The sequence below is a fragment of the Balearica regulorum genome, chromosome 2 (genome assembly GCF_011004875.1).
Source record: "Balearica regulorum gibbericeps isolate bBalReg1 chromosome 2, bBalReg1.pri, whole genome shotgun sequence".
Classification (NCBI taxonomy): domain Eukaryota; kingdom Metazoa; phylum Chordata; class Aves; order Gruiformes; family Gruidae; genus Balearica; species Balearica regulorum.
The window spans coordinates 9,043,725-9,064,318 of NC_046185.1; the positions used below are offsets into that span (position 1 = coordinate 9,043,725).

General features: G+C 42.3%; 1 protein-coding gene across 1 annotated transcript in view; it reads right to left on the reverse strand.

Annotated features, from left to right (window-relative positions):
- TG (thyroglobulin) overlaps positions 1 to 20,594 on the reverse strand; it is a 170,703-nt gene that overhangs the window by 64,914 nt on the left and 85,195 nt on the right. Inside the window, exons 38-42 of the mRNA XM_075743291.1 lie at positions 19,914 to 20,078; positions 17,848 to 18,070; positions 13,052 to 13,145; positions 7,910 to 8,069; positions 2,227 to 2,426 (exon numbers count right to left, since the gene is read on the reverse strand). Coding sequence (XP_075599406.1) covers positions 2,227 to 2,426; positions 7,910 to 8,069; positions 13,052 to 13,145; positions 17,848 to 18,070; positions 19,914 to 20,078 — 842 coding nt within the window. The remainder of the gene's footprint in view (positions 1 to 2,226; positions 2,427 to 7,909; positions 8,070 to 13,051; positions 13,146 to 17,847; positions 18,071 to 19,913; positions 20,079 to 20,594) is intronic.

The following is a 20,594-nucleotide window of genomic DNA, read 5'->3' on the forward strand; positions in this document are numbered from 1 at the left end:
AAGAGACGGAAGCAAGCCATACCATTGATCTACTCTTCTACATCAAAATTGCAGTGGTAAATAAATGAATTAATCAAAAGATGAAGTCAAACACTGTGTTAATGCTCTTAAATTATTTAAAACAAGACCGTAATCACTGAGACTTTTTTCCTAATGAAAGATGAAATAAATTATAAAAAGTCCCCATAACTGCTTTGCATTGGTTTTGTACAATCTGTTTTCAGATATGTTCTAAACAAAATCTATTACAGGGCAGACATGGGAAACTCAAAGGCATTTTGCTATTTCAGGTGCACGTCTTACTGTAGAGAAAGTTTTGTACATCACACCTCTTTGCATGCTAAGAAACAGTATCATTTTTTTCTGCATGACGAAGACCCAAACAAGAGGCGCAAAACTAACTTTTGCAGAAAAGCTGTATTGCTTCATGGGATTTTCCCTCAGGAAAGTTATATCTAGTATATATTCTCAGTTTCAAGATTCTTTGTCTGTGAGCACCTTCCTTTTTTACAGTCAAATTAAAAGTACACAATGATTTTGGTCTCTTGCAACAAAAACAAGACACATCCCTTTACAGGAGGTCTAGCTGAGAAATCTGAGTAAAGCAACAGTTGCATTCTGCATCACTACATTACAAAAAAAAAAAAAAAAAAAAAAAAAAAAAAAGAGATTTTATATTATCAAGTCACTGCTATTACTACTTACTTTTTATTTTATCAGTGCATTTCACAAGAAAACTAAATCCACCATGACACTGTAAGCATATATACTTAACATTACTTGGAAATAAGTGGAGACCCTGCTTTTGCCAAGACAGTGGTCTGCACAGTCCCCAGGAAGAAAATTCTTGTTACAAACACTAGATTAGTGGGAAGAATTGATGCACCTGCCTGCTCATTGCACTTGCCACTGTTTTCCATTATTCGATGTCCTGCTGTAGGAGAAAGGAGGAGTTCAAACCTTATTTTATAAAAGAAAAGATGTAATGTGGACCTACACTCCAACAATAAAGATAAGCAAAGAGGTCCTTGCATTTCCCTTTCATCAGTTGCTCAACCAGTAAATTGCACTGTATCCTGCTACAGCTTGCACAGGGCCACATCCTAAGACATTTCAGTAAAGGGTTTATGACTTCAGAGAAAGAGTAGGATGGAAATGTACTCTGAGAGAAAAGGACTCTGGGTCTACTAGCTAATCAACTGCTATGCCAAGAGGTGAGTAAAAATCTAGGAACTAGCAATTGTCTGAGAATGACCCATAAAAACAACTACTGAATGGCAATTTTCAACAACTTCCCTTGCCTTCCCAACTAGAGTGATGCAATTAAAATAACCTTATTGAGACATGAGGATAAAAAGATAAATTATTTTTCCTGGAGCAAGGAGACACTGAAAAAAATCAAGTAGTAAATAGGAATGTCATTATTTCAAGGCAAGATTTTATTTAATTGGGCCCTAGGTTTCCTGGACCAAAAATTCTGTTCCTCTGCTCATGTTTCCAAGTGAACACTGCTAGCAGAGAGAGCATTTTGTCCAAGTACCATTTCTGCTAGATTTATAAACTTCCACTGAAGACTAAGCCTCATTTTAAAGCACGATGCTCTCATCTGAGGCTGTAAAGATCAATGGTAGTACTGAGTCTGACGAAGCTGACCTCGAAGTCCTTAGATTCTACATGGGAAGTCCTGTAAAAATACGGATCACTTGGGGTGACAGAAAACGGTCCAAGCTGCCAGCAAACAAGCCCGTGCGTAAATGATTTTCTACACTCTCTCTGAAACTTGTTTTTTCTTTTAAATGAAATCTATCATGAGATCAGATAAAAAGATTGGATACTTTAAACATGCGGATGTTTGGCTCATCAGTTTTAGAGTCTAAAAACTGCTGATCAACAACCGTATTTATGGAATGGAAACTAACCTGTTGTACCTATAAGTTATGAAACAAGACTATTTATATAACACACAAAAAACCACAGTGACGAAAACCAGATTCTTACTATGACTAAATCAATCAACAAAGTGCATCTCTTGTACATCCTTGTGAAGCACCCAGCTCCTGGAGATAGCAGTCACAGGTGAGATGAAAAATAACTATAGCAATAACAGCCCTATTAGTGCTGCCAAGGTATGGATGAAATAAAACCAGCACCCACACACTGCAACATCCTGCTGTCTGTAACAACATCCTTTCACAATGAAGTCAAAGGGGCAGGAATGGGACTTACCATCAACAACACCCTCCTGAAGAGGTCCATATCCGCTGCCTCTGTGATCAGGTGAATGCTGGTAATGTCTGCCCCAGCGCGGTCGGCTCCTAAGGAAACCCGTCTTGGATCTCCTCCAAAGCTAGCGATGTTCTGCTGCACCCACTTCAAAGCTGCCAACTGATCCAACAGGCCAGCGTTTCCACTTGCCACAGCAGAACCTGTTGTTGAAAATAAAAAAATAGGTCTAAAAAGAAATAAAACTATAAACATTTGGAGTTTTGATTAAATGTTACATTTTTAGTAGCTCTTGCAGCTGAACCTTGACAAAACTGATACCAGAGTTTAAAATTCTGAAGTGGTCTCTTCCAAGAGACTTCACAGATTGACTCCATTTCAGTTTTTACCACTCCACCAGGCATCCCTGGAGGTGCCTGATTGTCTGTCCTGATGATAGCAAATAAAACTCAACTTCTAAGCTTCATTTGGACACTTCATGGCAGGAGACTTGAATCCAGGCTCAAGTATCCATAAATTCAGGCCAGGAGATTCTTTTTCTACATAAATAGCTCAATCTTAAAATGAATTAAAAGGAAACAAAAACCAGCGTGTTTGCCAAATTCTCAGGTTGGAAGGGACCCATAAGGATCATCAACTATTTCCCTGGAGTACACCTAATTGCATCTGTTTGCTTCCTACATCCCTTTTACACTTACCCTGTCTGACCAATCACTGATAAGTCACATCATCTTGCATTTCTTTACACACATACAGATGTTATTTTATAATTTATAATATCTCCATATATATCCTTTGAGATTGACCTGTGTCTAACTGATAGACATCTGATTTAAATTCATATTTTTTCCCATGAAAACAAAAGAAAAATAATTAATCATGTACACCCCATGCTTAGGTATCACAGAAAAGACTACTTTCTTTTCAATACCAACCAGTGATAACCTGATACTTTGATTAATAGGAAACTAATGCTGAAAGCACCTAATGATGCAAACCCCTAGCCAAACTTTATTTTATATCAACAAAAGCAGAAATAAGTAATTCCTATGCAGTCCGTAAAAAGGGAATAGAAAGTGATTATTCACTGTCTACTTCTTTTTAATCCACAATGAGCAATTCATTTTTAATGATTTTAAATTCTCTACATTTAAATCTTGGGAAAAAAGAAAAAAAAAACAAGGCAAGACAGAAAAGCCAGGAATAGAAACACAGCTGAAACTATTTGTTTCTTCCGTTGCCAAGACCAAATAGTATGATTTTAAAGTAAGAGTAGGCTCAGAAACTAGTGAATCAAAATGAACAAATAGTGGACTAAAAAGCTGCCACTTTGTGAACCGGCAGCCTTGTCTCAGGCAAAGAGCAATGGGAAGCATACATCTTGTAGTAGATATCCATATGCCTACTGTAATGAATTACTGAGATATCATAGAGACCGATTTAAGCAGCAGAATAGAATATAGAGGAGACTAGATTATTAATTAGCCTTGCAGATCTTACAGATACCCACATCACAACAGCCATCACTACAAATGTCCTTTCAGTAGGACAGCCAAGAACTAAATGGCCCAAGAAACTACAACCTTCCACCTAGCGCCATAGTTTCAGCTGATCACGCCAAGCCACACCATTGAAGCAATGGAGGAGAAACTTTCCCCCCTAAAAACCTTTTTAGGAGGTTTTTTAGCTAATTCTACATAGCACAAGTAGTTCCCAGGGTTCTCAATCCAGCAATAAACCCACTCTAACCCACTGAGGTTAAAAGGAAACCTCATTTCAAGACCTTGCTGCATGCCTTGTGAGACCTCCCCAGAGGAAGTGAAATCCGTGTAAATGTTTTAGCCACACAATGTGCCTCGCTACCGGTGCACTAAACAAGACCGAGGAGGGAAATATAACCAGTTCCTTTTGCCCTGCCAAAAAAACCACAGCCAGGTTGTGAAATGTACCACACTGGGGAACAGATGAATGGGTGGACATTCACGGTAGTTAGACCAAAAGAAACATGTCTCCCAGGAATCTTTCCCACTGACTTTTTGCAGGAAAAGATCACATTCCTAAGGACTGCAGGAGACTGAAAAGAAACCAGCGTTCAGAAGGAAGCAAACAAGGACATACATATGCATTTCTGTTATTACTAAACGAGAAGAACAATAGTGCTAAATTTAAGCATGAAAATCATCCTGTTTTATATGACTTCATGGACTCCTTAAAGAATCAGGCCTAAAAACATGACTGTCTTCTTCATACTCTTGCCATCCATATCACTGGCAACTCACCTTAACTTTTCTGGGTGCAAAGCAACAGGTGAAGGCACTAGTAAGAATGTGCATCATTTTTTGCAACACTAATGGGTGATAGCCAATTAAATTAAACATCCTTTATACTTAGAAGAATAAGAGCTCTTTGACTGCTTCCAAAAGCCCGGTCAATGAGAGACCAGAACAACTGCAAAACTAACAAAAAACAAACAAACTAAAAAGGAAATCTGATGTTTTCACTACCCTTCATTCCCCAAAACCTCCATTTAACTCCTTCATTTCTAGTTTTGCAATTTATAACAAGGCAGCATGAGAGGATTCAGTACTTTTCTTAGTTGGACAATGAAACTGATATTGCTCACAAGATCACAACATTTTTTTGTAACTTCAGGGCCTTCTAACAGTCCAGCTGTTAATGTGCCCACAGTCTTAAGGGTGAGGTCCTGCCCCCTTTGAAACTGCTGGAAAAACTTCCAAAGGACCGGGATTTGCCCAAGTCTTTCAGTAAGAATGGAAACATCCCTGGAATATCATTGAGGATTTGGTTTGAGTCTTGAGAAAAACGCTTACAATATTTGATCCAGCTTGATAACCTTCACTGAAAATCCCAAGAGGCTACTGGTCACGTACAGGAGTCAGAGGTACTCCACCAACCTGTGGTGGACCAAAAAATAGATCTTGCAATGGAAGCATTGCTCACCAGAATGGGTATGACTGAAAACCCATGCTGACAGGGAGCCTGGTACAAACTTACCACACCGAATCAACCCCACATGAACTAAAGGGCACGTATGGGAGACAGAAGTGTGGCCCTGAAGGAATTTTTATGGCTTCCCATGAATGTGGTGCTTAGCTTGCTCCAATGACTCTTGGAAAGAGCTTTTCCTACTTGCTCCAGTTCCTGCTGGAGCAACAAGGTTTTCCCAAATGCTCACCAAGGATTTCCCACAGGGGAAGAGGCCAGGAAAGCCTGTGCTTTTCCCTGGACATGGCTCCACAGTACAGAGAAGGAGAGGGCCCCCGAATACTCCCTACTCGTAATGAACCGCCCCTATCTGAAGGTTTGCAGGAATGCAAATTCAGTACATTCAGCTCATGCACTGACGTTGAGACATGCATGCAGATCTCTATGACAAAGAGGCTGGAGAATTTTCCTGATCTCTAAATTACGGCCCATCATAGAAATACTGCTATATAACATTCAGTCCAGCTAGCAGTTTCCACTTAGGAAGAAACCTAGGTGAGATTCACAGGGCTGAAGGAGGTTAGTGGGTAATGCGTGGGCAGTGCTGCGTAATGGAAGCTCACACCGCACGTATCCACGCTGCATTTGGCTCTAGCCAAAATGAAGCTAGAGTATCACTTTCATAAGCATCTGTTTTGCACTGATGAAAACAGTGATTCTTTCCCCAGATACACCTATTACCAACTTCTTATCTGAATGAGTAAGGAATTTGTAGTGCCAGCTCTCTAGTTACTGAATGAAAACCAGGCTTTGCTGGGAGTGAGCTTTGAACAAAACAGTAAAACAGAGAAGGGAAATAGTAACAAATAGCTGCAGCTATAACCCCAAATTAGGCAAAATCCACCCAGCATCACTAGCAGTGAATACTCAGAAGAATCATGACGCAATATATGTAGGTCTGGTATTTGCAAACCTCCTAAAGGTTATAAAGGTATTAAAATACCCACTATAGAGACCAAGAATTGCCACTGGACCGATGGAGCCAGAGCTCCACTTGCAATCGTTGCATTTTCTCTCCATGGCTCTCTACCTGAAGTTCCCCTGCCTCAGCCAGAATTGAAAGATGGTAGAAAGAAAAGTGTTCCCTCCTTGCTTAAATAGGCAAATCTAATAAAAGGCAAAATGAAAAAAACAATCCCAAAGACTAGATGGTACTACCACAAAAGTTTAGGGAGATATGAACGTGCGCTTTCATGTATACATGCCTCTTTGCAGAACACAAAATCCTGTATATAATGGGAATTTCCATAATTTCTAATGTCAATTGGTATTAGGAGGCAATAGAAGTGCTTTGATATAGATGTTTGGGTGTTGTTTGGTCTTGTCCCTTTGCCTCCAGACTCTCTCCTTTCTCTTCAGATCAAGTCCCCACCATTTCTTGGCCATTTCCCCCCCTCCCAAAAAAGAACAATCACTGAAAGATACAGGTTTCTCAACTTAAAAAAATAACATTAAAAAAAAATAATAATTAGAAACAGAAGTGTTATGTGGTGGGTTGACCCTGGCTGAGGGCCAGGTGCCCACCAGAGCCGCTCTGTCACTGTCCATCCTTCACTAGACAGGGGAGAAAAGGTGCAACGAAAAGCTTGTGGGTCGAGATAAGGACAGGGAGAGATCACTCGCTAATTATCGTCACGAGCAAAACAGACTGAACTTAGAGAGGGAATTAATCTAATTTATTACCAAGCAAAACAGAGTAGAAGAATGAGAAATAAAATCAAATCTTAAAACACCTCCCCTCACCCTTCCCATCTTCCCGGACTCAACTTCACTCCCGGCTTCAACCTCCTCCCCCCTCAGCGGCACAGGGGGACGGGGAGTGGGGGTTGTGGTCAGTTCATCACACATTGTCTATGCCACTTCTTCATCCTCGGGGGGAGGACTCCTCTCATCGTTCCCCTGCTCCAACAAGGAAACCCTCTCACAGGAGACAGTCCTTCATGACCTTCTCCAACGTGAGTCCTTCCCACGGGAGACAGTCCTTCACGAACTGCTCCAGCGTGGTCTCTTCCATGGGGTGCAGACCTTCAGGAGCAAACTGCTCCAGCATGGGTCCCCCACAGGGTCACAAGTCCTGTCAGCAAACCTGCTCTGGCGTGGGCTCCTCTCTCCACGGATCCACAGGTCCTGCCAGGAGCCTGCTCCAGCGCGGGCTTCCCACGGGGTCACAGCCTCCTTCAGGTGCCTCCACCTGCTCCAGCGTGGGGTCCTCCACGGGCTGCAGGTGGAATCTCTACACCCCCTCATCCTCCCTCCATGGGCTGCAGGGGGACAGCCTGCTTCACCATGGTCTTCACCACGGGCTGCAGGGGGATCTCTGCTCCGGCGCCTGGAGCACCTCCTGCCCCTCCTTCTGCACTGACCTTGGTGTCTGCAGAGTTTCTTACATCTTCTCACTCCTCTCCCTGGCTGCAAAAGCTCTCTCTAACTGGTTTTTTTTTTCCTTCTTAAATATGTTATCACAGAGGCGCTGATTGGCTCGGCCTTGGTCAGCGGTGGGTCTGTCTTGGAGCCGGCTGGCATTGGCTCTGTCAGACACAGGGGAAGCTTCTAGCAGCTTCTCACAGAAGCCACCTCTGTAGCCCCCCCAGCTACCAAAACCTTGCCACGCAAACCCAACACATGTTACAGGGTGCAATTTAGCTCATGCTTGTGTTTGTTCTAGAAATCCATGACTTACCAGTACTAAGGAAGCCAAAAACACCAACCCGGTAGTTTGCTGTCACGACAATGATGTTACTGATGGCAGCTAGGTATGATCCATCTATGGTTGTCTTTCCCACCTCAGCATTGTAACTCCCTCCGTTGTGGAAGAACAGCAACACTGGCATGTTTTTGACCTGCCATGACAACAACCAGGTTAATATTCCTGTAGCCAACTGCTTGTATAGGCCACTGATGAGAACACAAGCATCTTACCCAGTAGCATTATTTAAGCCATTCATAGCTCTTTAACAGTGACCATAATGAGGGGATATCTGGCAATCTGTCTGAAATTCTAGGGCTAAATTGTCTACAATGAGTTATGTAGATTAAAGAGGACACTATGTCCAGTATAAAGAAGATTTATTGGCACCGTGTTCCACCAGCCAACAACTCTACCAGGCTAGGTCAAGGCAGACCCATCCTGCTGACTTGGCCATTGAGAATGCAGTGGGCTTAGTTTTGTTGCGACATGTCTCCTTTACACACACACGCATAAAAAGTTCAAACAATTGGGAAACAAGAGAAGGAAAAGGCCTGTTGGGTTGCTTCATCTTGAGTAGGACTAACTCAATAGCTGTGCAGGGCTGCTTCCTACTCTCCAGTTTTCAGCACGTAAACGCTTCCTAGTCTCAAAAATCTCACTTGGCAAGAGCTCCTCATTGCTCCTTCAGTCCCTGTGGAGGTTTTCTCCTACTGTATATATAAAGGGGTCCTGCAGAGAGGACTTTGTTGCTGCACGGGACAGACTCACTTCTCATGAAGCACAGAGAGTGCCTGCTTCGAGATAGCCCAGCAGGACTCCTGGGATGGGAAGGAGATATGATGGGCTGCTGCCCATGTTAGCACTCCTTGCAGAGCCACCTGATTTCACTCAGAAATGGAGGCGTTTTCCCAAAGCAGCACCCCATCTGTTTGGACCCTATCTGCACACGCAGCAGGGCTCCAGCCAGGCTGCTGCTGCGTGAGCAGCACAAAAGCAGAACTGCCCCAGGAGACCTCAGCATTTACCAGCAGATTACAACTCTGCCAAGATGACACACAGAAGAAATACCAGTGAAACGAATGGAGGGGTTCTGTTTAGGTTTTTTGCTATTTTTTTTTTCTTCCTGCTGCAAAAAGCGGAATAACCTGCTCCAATGCTAAAAAGGGTTTTTTCAGAGTGTAACCTCAATTTTCCATTCAGCACTTTCATCCCGTATTTCCCACTTTGGGACTATACTGAAGGAGGTTCCTCTCTCCTCTGCTCAGCAGCAGGTCACGCTCACCCACCCACATCCTGTGTCCTGCTTTGGCAACTGCTGGTGTTTTTCAAAGAAGGGCTGGTGGCCCCTGTAGCAGCATCAAAGTACATCTGAGGTTTGTTTTTCCCTGCAGCTAGAGGGCATTGGGCTCTGTTGCTGTTATTTTCTGGATAAAGCTTAGCTAAACACAGCAGTTCCATCTGCTCTGGCAAACAATATCTCCAGCAAAAATGCGACTGGCTACGTGGGAGAAGCAGCAGAGAAGTGATGGTTGCAGCCTCCTGCAAAATTACAGGATAGGAGGCAAAGCCCCCTTACTTTGTCATGATTGTGTGCACTCATCACTTACCAATCTGGAGCATCACTTCAGAGGCTTCTTGTGAACACGACAATGTTACCAAGAAAACCCTAGAAACTGCAAGCACTGAAACATGCTGCTCTCTCTCAGGAACTTCTGCTCCTGAATAGAAATTGCCTAATTCACAGTGCCTTGTCCCCAGTTCCCATTTCTGCGCCACATGCGGCACAGAGAGAAAGATGAGGGCAAAGAAAAAAATGAAAGAATCTGTTTTCACATGGAAATTCATTCTAAAACACAACCACATCGAGCCATGTCAGCTAAAACAGTATCGAACATGATGCTGAGCCTGTTTCATCCCCTTAGCTCAGCATGGTGAAGCCTGAGGTTCCAACAAGGCATTTCCCAGGTGTCCACAGCCTGCATAGTGCTGTGACCTCCAGCTGACCTGTAAGTTGTGTATTACATTATGCTGAGCGACTTTACTCAATGCTCTAGTGATGAAAAGCTTCAGAAAGGCAAAGACGGAGACAAAAACGGCAAAACAAAACCTGCTGCAACAGATATGGAGCAATTCAGGGGAAGATTTTGCACCAGGGCTGTGCCTAGTGCCAAGTGTCTGGACATAACATTCCCATTTCTAGTCTGCATCAACCAAATGCAGATCCTTCTCCTACGTAAAGGTAAACTATCATGAAAAATAATTTAGGTTTTAATCCCAGGGGATTTCAATCTCAGAGCTCATGGATTTGGGTATTTTTGGATGAAATCTGTTTAACATAATTGCCTTCCCATTTCTTGTTAGCCATTTTAACAGCCTAGCACAATTATTTTCATGCTATAATTGAGCTATGCTTCACAACATGAGATATTTCGTATCACCTATCTATCTATCTATATTTGGCAGTCAATTAATTTTTTACTATATATTAGCTGCTGGATAATTTATTTTGAATATAAGTGAATTTTCCCCAAGCCTTGTTCTCAATCAGATTCAACCAACCACTACAATTAAATCTGCAAGGCGGAAGAAATGCAAGACCTTAACTAAAGCCTGCTGGAGCCAGTATCTTCACCCACCATCACTTGGTGCCAGGCTGAGATGCAGCACTGCCGGTGCAAACTCTGGGCTGCAGTGGGGCACACGTGCGGCAATGCTGGGCAGAGAGGGGCCAGCACATTCCTCGCAGACAGGCCATGGCTACCACGTGGCTACTGCTCAGTGCAGGGTTTTGCTTTGTACTTAGCAACAAAATGCAGACAGTTGCACTTTGAGGTGTAAAATCTGTGCAAAGACTTCCATCTGGGACATGGTCAGATGGCTTCTGCTGGCTTAGCAAGCAGGGGGATGTCTTCTGAGGAGCCCTGCAGCTCTACCATGGTCTACCTAAGCCTGTAGGGGCTTAGGTCCCATGTGCAAACCCTCAAGGGAGAGAGAAGTTCAGCATCCATCAGGAAGCTGCAAGTCAGCTGGAAGTCTGAAAGGCTTTATAATATTCAGAACCATCTCCTCCATCCTTCTATAAAACACTTAATGAGCTTCTTGTCAGGGGTAGATTTAAACTCTACCAAGCCAGGCAACCTGAAGTACTTCTACTACTGTACAATATTGCTCTGAGTGCAACAGGGATGATGTGATAAGGATGTGAATAACATGTGCGGGGGATGGGAGAAGAGGAGAAAGGATATACTTTCTATTCTTATTTAATGGAGAGTTCCAACTCTTGATCTTGCATTTGAACCCTTTGCAAATCAAGCTGAAGCACAGCTTTGCTTTGGTAGTGTGACAGGCAGTGAAGGTTATAGGTGGAAAAAAGTCTCTCAGAAGTGCCAGTTTTATTTGGAGGGCTATGTGGTATGTATGTGTAGCTATGGAAGCAGAATGAGGTGAAGTCATTCACCTTCTTCACTGCTTGATACTTAAAGAGTCCTTTGGTGGCAGGCAGTGGTCCCCACACCGTGCTCTTGTTCAGGCTCAAAATGCTCCTGAATGACCTCTGCATTCACTGCTCTCCAGGAGGTTTTATATTTAGTATTTACTAGTTAATTTAACTTTCCATGGGCTGAAAATACATAGCTATAGCTCTCTGTATGTGAGTAAAAAATAGAACTTGCTACAAAAAGAAACAGGAAAGTGCCATGCCTTCTGCTCCTAGCTACTTCTGCAAAACCAGAAGTTTTGGTTCTCTCTTGGGCTAGACTTACACATGTGAAACTGATCGACTTGATTAGACCTACTTCTTCATTAATCAGACCTAATTCTTCCCTGTGAGGGTGGTGAGGCACTAGAACAGGGTTCCCAAAGAAGTTGTGGCTGCCCCCTCCCTGGAAGTGTTCAAGGCCAGGTTGGATGGGGCTTTGGGCAACATGGTCTAGTGGAGGGTGTCCCTGCCCATGGCAGGGGGGTTGGAACTAGATGATCTTTGCTGTCCCTTCCGACCCAAACCGTTCTATGATTCTACTTCTACCTTACACCTCTACAGGAGGGATTCAGTTCTCAGTACCACAAAGGAGAAAACACAAGCTTATTTAGTCTATCAGATGGTAGAAAACACAATGCTTTCAAGTAAGCTATCTTGAAAGCAGCACTTAAGTGGAGATGGCAAACTGCCTGGGACAGTGACCTGACCTTTTCAATAAGCGATGACTGCACTCAAGGCAAAATGACAGTCTGGTGCTGCAGGGAGAAAACAGACTGCTGGTCTTTCTGTGATTAAAAGGGCCTGCAAGGGACTGTGTGTGCTGCTGTCAGATAGCTAGACCAGCTCTTCCCAGACATGCAGTGTGACAGACTCATAAATTTCTACTATAATCACCATCACCTCCTGAAAATTACCAGTACTGTAGAAAGAAAATCCCTGTTCCTGTGCTCTGGGCCCACTCTTCAATGGGATTCACATGTTATTCAGCATCTTTATCCCCAGCCCCCCAGGGGTTTGGCCAATCATCTAAGCTTGGCTCTAACTTGAAGCTTTATTTTATATCTGTTTAGAATGAGAAATTCAAGAGCTTTCAAATGACAATTTCTCAGATTGTACCATTGCCCCAGCCATCTTTAAAACATCTATTTTTATGCTCTGCGGGTTGGGCACAAATCTAGCATTTCTTGCTACCCTCATTCCTCAACAGCTCCCACAGATGTCAACAGGGGAACAGTAAAGATCAGGGTGAAAAAAACCTCATCTGCTGCTGCTCAGCTGGTGGTGAGTGTTGATGCGATGTGCTGTTCTGCATTATCATCTCCTGGACAAACAGTCTCATTTCAGGGACATTGCCATTTCTGTCCTTAATTTCTCCTCCTTTGCTGCCATCTTCCTCTTGTGTTTTGTTTCCCTCTTTGTCTCTCTCTTATTTCTAGCTTTTTAATTTGCTACCCTCCTAGTTACCCACACACGCCTCGCTGAAAGCCTACAGGGAATACTCTTGCACAAGTACAAACAACAGAGTGCCTAATTTAACCTCGCAGGGCTTTGTGAACACCACATGAAAAACAGTCATTCATGTCAATTAGAAGTACTTTGAAAACAGACAGTGCTCAGTTAAAAAAAAAAAAAAAATCAATTCGTCTCCTACTTACAGTGGTGGCAGGAACAAAGACGTTCAGATATAGGCAGTCTTCACTGACAGAGTATGACGGGGCCTCTCCATCTCCTGGCTGCCAACAAGCCGCCCTAGAGACATGGATTGACAAAATTACAATAAAAAGGCTTGTAATCTTTTTCTACTGCTGCTATTTCCTTCTATTTTGATGCACTAAGCTCATAAAATCTTTAAATCTGTAGATCTCAATCATGTTTAAAATTATGCCCACCTATACCTGAGTAATAAATACGTGGGTTTGTATACACACATACAAATGCAAAAAACACATTGTATTTTCATGTCTAGAATCCTTCCCTCAGAAAACCAGCCTCATTTTAAAAAAGATTAGAACTTGAAAATTAGCCTTCATAAAACTCACGTTTTACATAAACCGCACAAAATTAGCACCAGATGTAAGGGGAGCAGGACTGGGGGTCTCAGGCATAGGTCTCCCCCTGCAATTGCCTGCACACCTATGCAATCCACTCCTTTACTGTAATGCCAGTTATTTGTTTTAATTTCTACTAGTCTGTGGGCTACATTTACTTATATTTATTTTATTTTCTAATGGTCTGTGGGAAAATACGTTAAGTTTAAAATTTTAATGCATTTTTAAAATCTTTTTGCTCTAAGCATCATAGCAGACCATTAACAGTGCCCAGCAATGTTAAAGGTAACCTTTCAATAGGTGTTCAGCCAGCCAGCCACGTACAGAAAATAATTCTCTGGCCATCACCTGTGTGAGATTCATATGCTCAAGGTCTCTCCACAACAAGAATCAAGTTGATGATTTTTGCAGTTCAGATCCAAGCTATCTGGAAGCCAGTTCCTTCTACTTCACAGCCATTTTTATATCACAGAGTAAGTTATGGAAAAGCATCACAATTTATTAGGGAAGAAGCCAAAAGAGGCTATGGAAAAGACAGTAATATCTCAGAGAATTAATTCTAAATTATCATTTTTAATGCTCTTGCAAAATTTTACACTGAAGGTGTGAAAAATTTAATAGAAAACTGCAAGGGAAAGGATCAGCTTTAATGTAATTCTACAAAATATTTCCATAAGGGAGGTTCCTAGGACACTGATATCACTGAACAGCTTTCACACTGACATAGAGAAGCACATCATCACCAACCAAAACTGCTCAAGCCATTCTAGGGAGACAAAATACAAATTCCCAGGACAGAACCCAGCCAGAACAACAGATCTAATGCTATTAATTGTGCAGCCTTCAACAGGGCAGCAGGAATCTTCACCAGTGCTCATGGTGGTTTTTTTGTTTTGGTTTGGTTTGGTTTTTTTTTTTAAATTTTTTTTTCTTTTTTAGCAACTCATCAAGATTCCCAGCATCTCCAGTTCCCAGGATCTCCTCCTGCCAGGACCGACTCCAGGCAAAGGCTGCCACCTGCTGAGGCAAGTCCACAGCTTCTCCAGCAGCTGGAGACTCCAACAGCTGGAGGAGGTTTTTAGGTTTTTTTTCCCTTGTTTGGGGGTTGAAGTTTTTTGGGTTTTGGTGGTTTGTTTTTTTTTTTGCGGGGGAGTCTTTTATCAGGTCCAGGCTTATAAATAAATATTTCTCTTCTGTCAGTAACGGCACTGTGCTAATGTGAATTTCTTATACACAAATGTTGTGCAACACAATATAGAGTCCAAAAAAAAATAGTCGTCAACACTTTTTAAACACACAGACACTCAGGTCTCTCTGATTCTACAAGTGCACCTCCATGGTGCTAAGCTCAAAGAATTCTTTTTTCATCCTTAAATGAATAATAGAAGATAATGTCCATGTTTCTCACTGGCCTAAGGAAGCACTGAGAATTCAACAGACAGGAAAAGATTAACTAAGGTCCCTAAATTGCTTTGAAAATCTCAGCCAGGGTGCCCATTGCAGCACGAGGTCTTCAAAGAGAGACCACAGAGGCAGATGGGTCTTACCAAAGTCCTAGCAGACACCATGCTGTGGCTGCAGACACAAACAGCTGATGGTGTGTGTGCTAACCTAACATCACCGTGAACCTGAGGAAACAAAAAGCTACATCATCTCGCCAGATCCCTCCAACGTACATGAAGCTGTGTGACTACTGTGCCTATGTTGTTAACAACCTCACAACTCAGGTGAAACCTGAAGGATGAGACCGCCAAAGGCCAGATACACTTTCAACCCCTCAGAACAATAGGCATCTCTATTCACTCTGGAGACAAATCCTGAGTAAAGGAGGCATAAAACAGCTTCCACACAGTTGATAGGTCTCTCAATCTGTAGCCTCAGGGTGTGTTTCCACCAAAGCAGGTGATGATTCATGTTAGGCCTGCAGAGTGCCATCCTCCCAGCTCCCTTGCAAAAATTTATCATAGAAACATAGAATAGATTAGGTTAGAAGGGACTTTGAAGATCATCTAGTCCAACGCCCCTGCAATGATCAGGGACATTGTCAACTAGATCAGGTTGCTCAGAGCCCTGTCCAACCTGACTTTGAATGTTTCCGGGGATGGAGCATCTACCACCTCGCTGAGCAATCTGTTCCAGTATTTCACTACTCTCATCGTAAAAAACTTCTTCCTTATATCTAGTCTGAATCTACCCTCCTTTAGCTTAAATCCATTACCCCTTGTCCTATCACAACAGGCCCTACTAAAAAGTTTGTCCTCATCTTTCTTATAAGCCCTCTTTAAGTATTGAAAGGCTGCAATTAGATCTCTCCGGAGCCTTCTCTTCTCCAGGCTGAACAACCCCAACTCTCTCAGCCTGTCCTCATAGGAGAGGTGCTCCAGCTCTCTGATCATCTCTGTGGCCCTCCTCTAGACTCACTCCAACAGCTTCATGTCTCTCCTGTACTGGGGCCCCCAGAGCTGGACGCAGTACTCCAGGTGGGGTCTCACAAGAGCGGAGCAGAGGAGCAGAATCACCTCCCTTGACCTGCTTGGTCACACCTCTTTTGATGCAGCCCAGGATACGGTTGGCTTTCTGGGCTGCAAGCGCACATTGCCAGCTCATGTCCAGCTTTTCAGCCACCAGTACCCCCAACTCCTCCTTTTCCTTAACCACCTTGGCCAGATCACCTAGCTCAAGTAGTTTGTCACTAGCCACATAAGGACCATTCCCAGTGCCAGGAACTGAACAGGACTGCGTGGCCAGCTGTGGATGGAAGGCTAACACAGGATCTCAGTAGACCTCAGGTCCATAGTAGTTCCTTGGAAGCTCTCAGATCACTCAGCCTCAGTACTGATTTCTGCATCTCCCTGATGCAGAAAGTTCACTGAGTTCTTCCACCAGACTCTCTCCTTTTGACTGTTCTGTACCTTCAATCTCCTGTTTCTTGTTTCTATCATTTATTTTTTTCCTTGCAGCTCCTCATGTCTGCCAGGAAACAGTCTGCTTTTTACTGATAGAAACATGATGGGGTACCAGCTCTCATGTATCAACTTCGTCTGCACACATGCAGCAGGGCTTGCTCAAACGAGTTTCATGTGCTCTGTAGTTTCCTTTCTATTACATGGAGCAGGGACGTGCTGTGAGAAAGGCCCTAGAAAAACCACTCCACTCTCCTATCTTGTTTCTTATTGTTGCTGCATTTTTATTTGCTGTGGCGTTTTGTTTTTGGTTTGGGGTTTTTTGTGTGTGTGTTTGTTTGTTTGTTTTTTAAAAATCCACTGTTCTGACAGGTTCCATAGCACAGATATTCACAGATTGACAGATTGGTAGGTGTTGGAAGGGACCTCTGAAGATCATCTAGTCCACCCCTCCTGCTTGAGCAAGATCACCTACAGCAGGTTGCCTGGGATTATGTCCAGGTGGGTTTCAAGTATCTCCAGAGAAGGAGACTCCACAACCTCTCTGGGCAGCCTGTTCCAGTGCTCGGTCACCCTCAGAGTGAAGAAGTTTTTCCTCACGCTCAGATGGAACTTCCTGTGTTCCAGTTTACTAAGTACTTATACTTATGTATGACTGTTTACTCATACTAAGTACAGTCACCCAAACCCTCTTTTCTTTAAGAAACACATTCGCAATTATCATATTGGTTTTCCAATGCAACAAAATTAAGACTCCTATCATAAGACCAAATGAAACGCAAACATGCACACAAAGGCTATGTCCACAGAGTGCCTCCCGCCTAAACTTACCGAACAGTGATGTCTGTACAGCCCTGGAGAGCCAGGCGCAGCCAACGGGAAACATTAGACATAGAGACTTAAAAAGAAATTTAGCCCATCTGCTAATACAGTTCCTGGAGCTCATTTCCTCTTAAGGCATTACCTAAAATGTTTATAACTTCTGTAATTCTGTCCAAGCCATTTAGCAAGTATTTGCCTTTTAATAGTTTTTGGACTGAAAAGGATACCTGGGTCCTTCAACCTGATCTAGACACTACTAGGCAGAGAATTTCTATATGAGGCCCACAGCTTCTGGTTACATCAGTGTTAAAGCACCTCCATTTGGTTAAATACTCTACAAATATATGGCTCAGCAGGAGCAAAATCTATTTGTATAAATATTATACATACTGTATAAATACTCAGAATGAAAACAGATTGACAGCAGACAGTTGGTGGGGAGCTATGCATAGGTTCAAGGCTATGTACTGGAATCTGCCTTTTTTCTTTAGGTGCTTGCATGCATTAACATATAGATGGAGAAATTATTCTTTTTGCTATATTCCCAAACTTGTATTAATCTGTACCCTATAGGTTTTTTTGCAAGAAAGGACATGAATATCATCATCACCACTCCAGCTACTTTCATATACCTGGATGGAACAACTGCTTCTGTGGATGATCAAAGGGTTTTCTTACCGAGCTACAGTAGCATTCCAGGTTTCCACCCAAGCAAACGGCTCCGGAGGACTGAAGCGCCTCTCTGCAAGGGGAGGTGCAGCATACGGGATCCCCAGGAACTGGCTGATGTTTCTCCACTCTGAGCCAACGTGGATCACCTGGGATGTGCCCATCAGATTTCCATGGGATGGGATGTGCACAGATGGGGTTAAATCCGCTTCAGAAATGGGCAGGAAGAAATCTATTGGAGGGGAACAAAGGAAAAATAATTTGCTTCTTCAAGTTATTACCATTTCAGAAATGAAAATTAATCCCATTTCCCTTAATTTTAAACTATTAAGTGCCTAATTCATTTATTTAAATGAAACATAAATAAATCTGTTATTCTCTCCGTATAAAATACTTCATGCTATGCTACATGTTAGGCACTGCATGTGGACATTTAACTTTCCAGACCCTTACTCAAACATTTGTTCCAGATCAGACATCGCATTGGAATATAAACCTGAGCATTTCTACAAAAAGGGAGAGAGATTTTCAGACTTCCCCTTCTCCCCCAACTCTAAAGACCACATTGTTACACCTTTAAATGTTTTTAGCGAGTCAGAGAGAGGAAAGAACCACACAACTCATGGGTTTGGGCTCTCTCCAGGAAAGACTTGTACTTCGGTCCCCTTTCCAGTAGCTGTTTGACCATGCAAGGGGGAAGAGCTTCAACAGAAGGCACCGAGCACTACCCATGTCCCAATTCCCTACAGCCTTGAAGTGGGAATCACCTGTGCAAGCACTCGCTTTAAGTCAGTCAGTCAGGCACGTGCGTGCCTTCTACATGCCAGAGAAGGGAATGAGGGACTTTAGGATACCAGAGGGCCTTCATCACCATCTTTTGCCTTACGCTCTCTAGTGAATACTGCCATTTTCTTCCACAGGACTTATGCCATTATCTACATTTTAGATCCACCATAATTGCTATCTGAATTTATTTTTTGCTTGCAGAAAATTATGAAATATTATGGGGTTATAGTTTGATCCAAATTTTTCTTTTTTGTATAAAGATTATCTAAATCATAGTCTATCTATCCGAATAAGAGGTTTTTCAATAATGCCTTAGTTTAAAACAGAGCTAAGTGATACCTCATACTATTTCTCTCCTAAAACAAAGTATTTGATAAGCAGGAATCAAATTCTAAGTCACGTGACTAAAAACAAAATTGTACAGAAATATACAAACACACAAGTCTAGCTTTTACGTCTCAGTCTGTGATTTTGGTTCACTTGACAATGATAAACCCCTTTTTCTCTCTTCAAGTTTGAACCTAGAAGGTTCTCATTGATTTGTCAATTCCTCACAGAAATCACAGTGAAGAGAAAAGGAAATATTTCTTCCCTTCCCCCTTATTGTTACCTGGTTTCTAATTACTTCTAATAAAAGAAATAATCAGTATTACACAAAAGGAAAGTAGTGTCTTTTAAAGTCAAGGGAAAAAAACAACAAAACTTAGAGTTACAAATAATTACATAACCAAACAATAGAATTTACCTGTCTACACAACTTCTATTTCTCTCTTAAATAATTTTCACTTGTTTGAAATATTAGTTCATCTTGGTTTAGAGGTTTGGATTTTTGTTGCTGTTTGTTTTGTCCAGACATAGTCTTTAAGATTTTCAACTGACAGTGGATTTTCAACATTCCATGTGTTATTCTCAGAATTTAAAAGGAAGAACATATAGAAACATCTTCTGCAGATGAAATGCGGGAGTTGGACATTCATTACTGGTCTTTTGTTTGTTTTTACCATTCTGCACTTTCCAAAACATCTTTCATAGACCAGACTTACTTTATTATATCTGCTTCACCATTAGATGATAACACTATGATTTTTTCCATTTTTATAAAAAGTATTTGAGGTCATTTTCCCATCCAGCTTGGCTGTAACTCCACTGAAGCAGCAATGGACAACTGTTTAGGAGACAACCATATTGCTTTATGTCTGCTGGGGATTTCCTCACTCCTCCGTTCACAAGAGTCATGCACAGGCCACCACAGTTGAGTTCTTTCCTCCACAGCCTCAACCTGCTCTTACCTTGCCTCCTGTAGATATAGGTAGCTGGCTCTTTCAGTAAAACCCGGCAGCTGTGCCCTTGCAGGCCATGTGTGCATATCTGTGTATCAGGGTAGAAAAGGCATCTTATTGCTGAAGGCTGGATTTCCAGTGTAACCACTGTACATGACTGATTCTTTGAACAAGCTGTGAGGTGAAATGTGAAGAAAAAAAGCAGATAAAAATGTATTCTCGAAGTATTTTGTATGACATCATTGTTATAAGATGCTTAAAAGAAAGGTTTTACAACAGGTCAAGCAACAAGGATATGAAGTAGCTATCAAGCAGAATAATGGGACATAAATGTCCCCATATTCCCAGAACATTCTCCAAAATAGCCAAAGGAGAAAAGGTTATATTGGCTTTAAAATGGAGCAATACAGCAAGAGAACTGGTATCACAGGTTTTAGGAGAAGAAAAACATCTTCTAATAAATATTGAGGACCTCAACTGAATTCAAATAGTCCTCAGGGAGCCCTAGGGGTAGGTTTCAGAATAAGAAAACTGACCCTCTCACTCATCCCGGTTTGTACGCAGAGGTGGGTATCCAACATTTTACTTTAGAAAGGCTCCTTCAAACAGTTATGTGAAAAGAAAGGAGAAAAAATTACACTGCTCACCTTCATAAGGTGAAGACCATCTACTGCAGAAAATGGGACCATT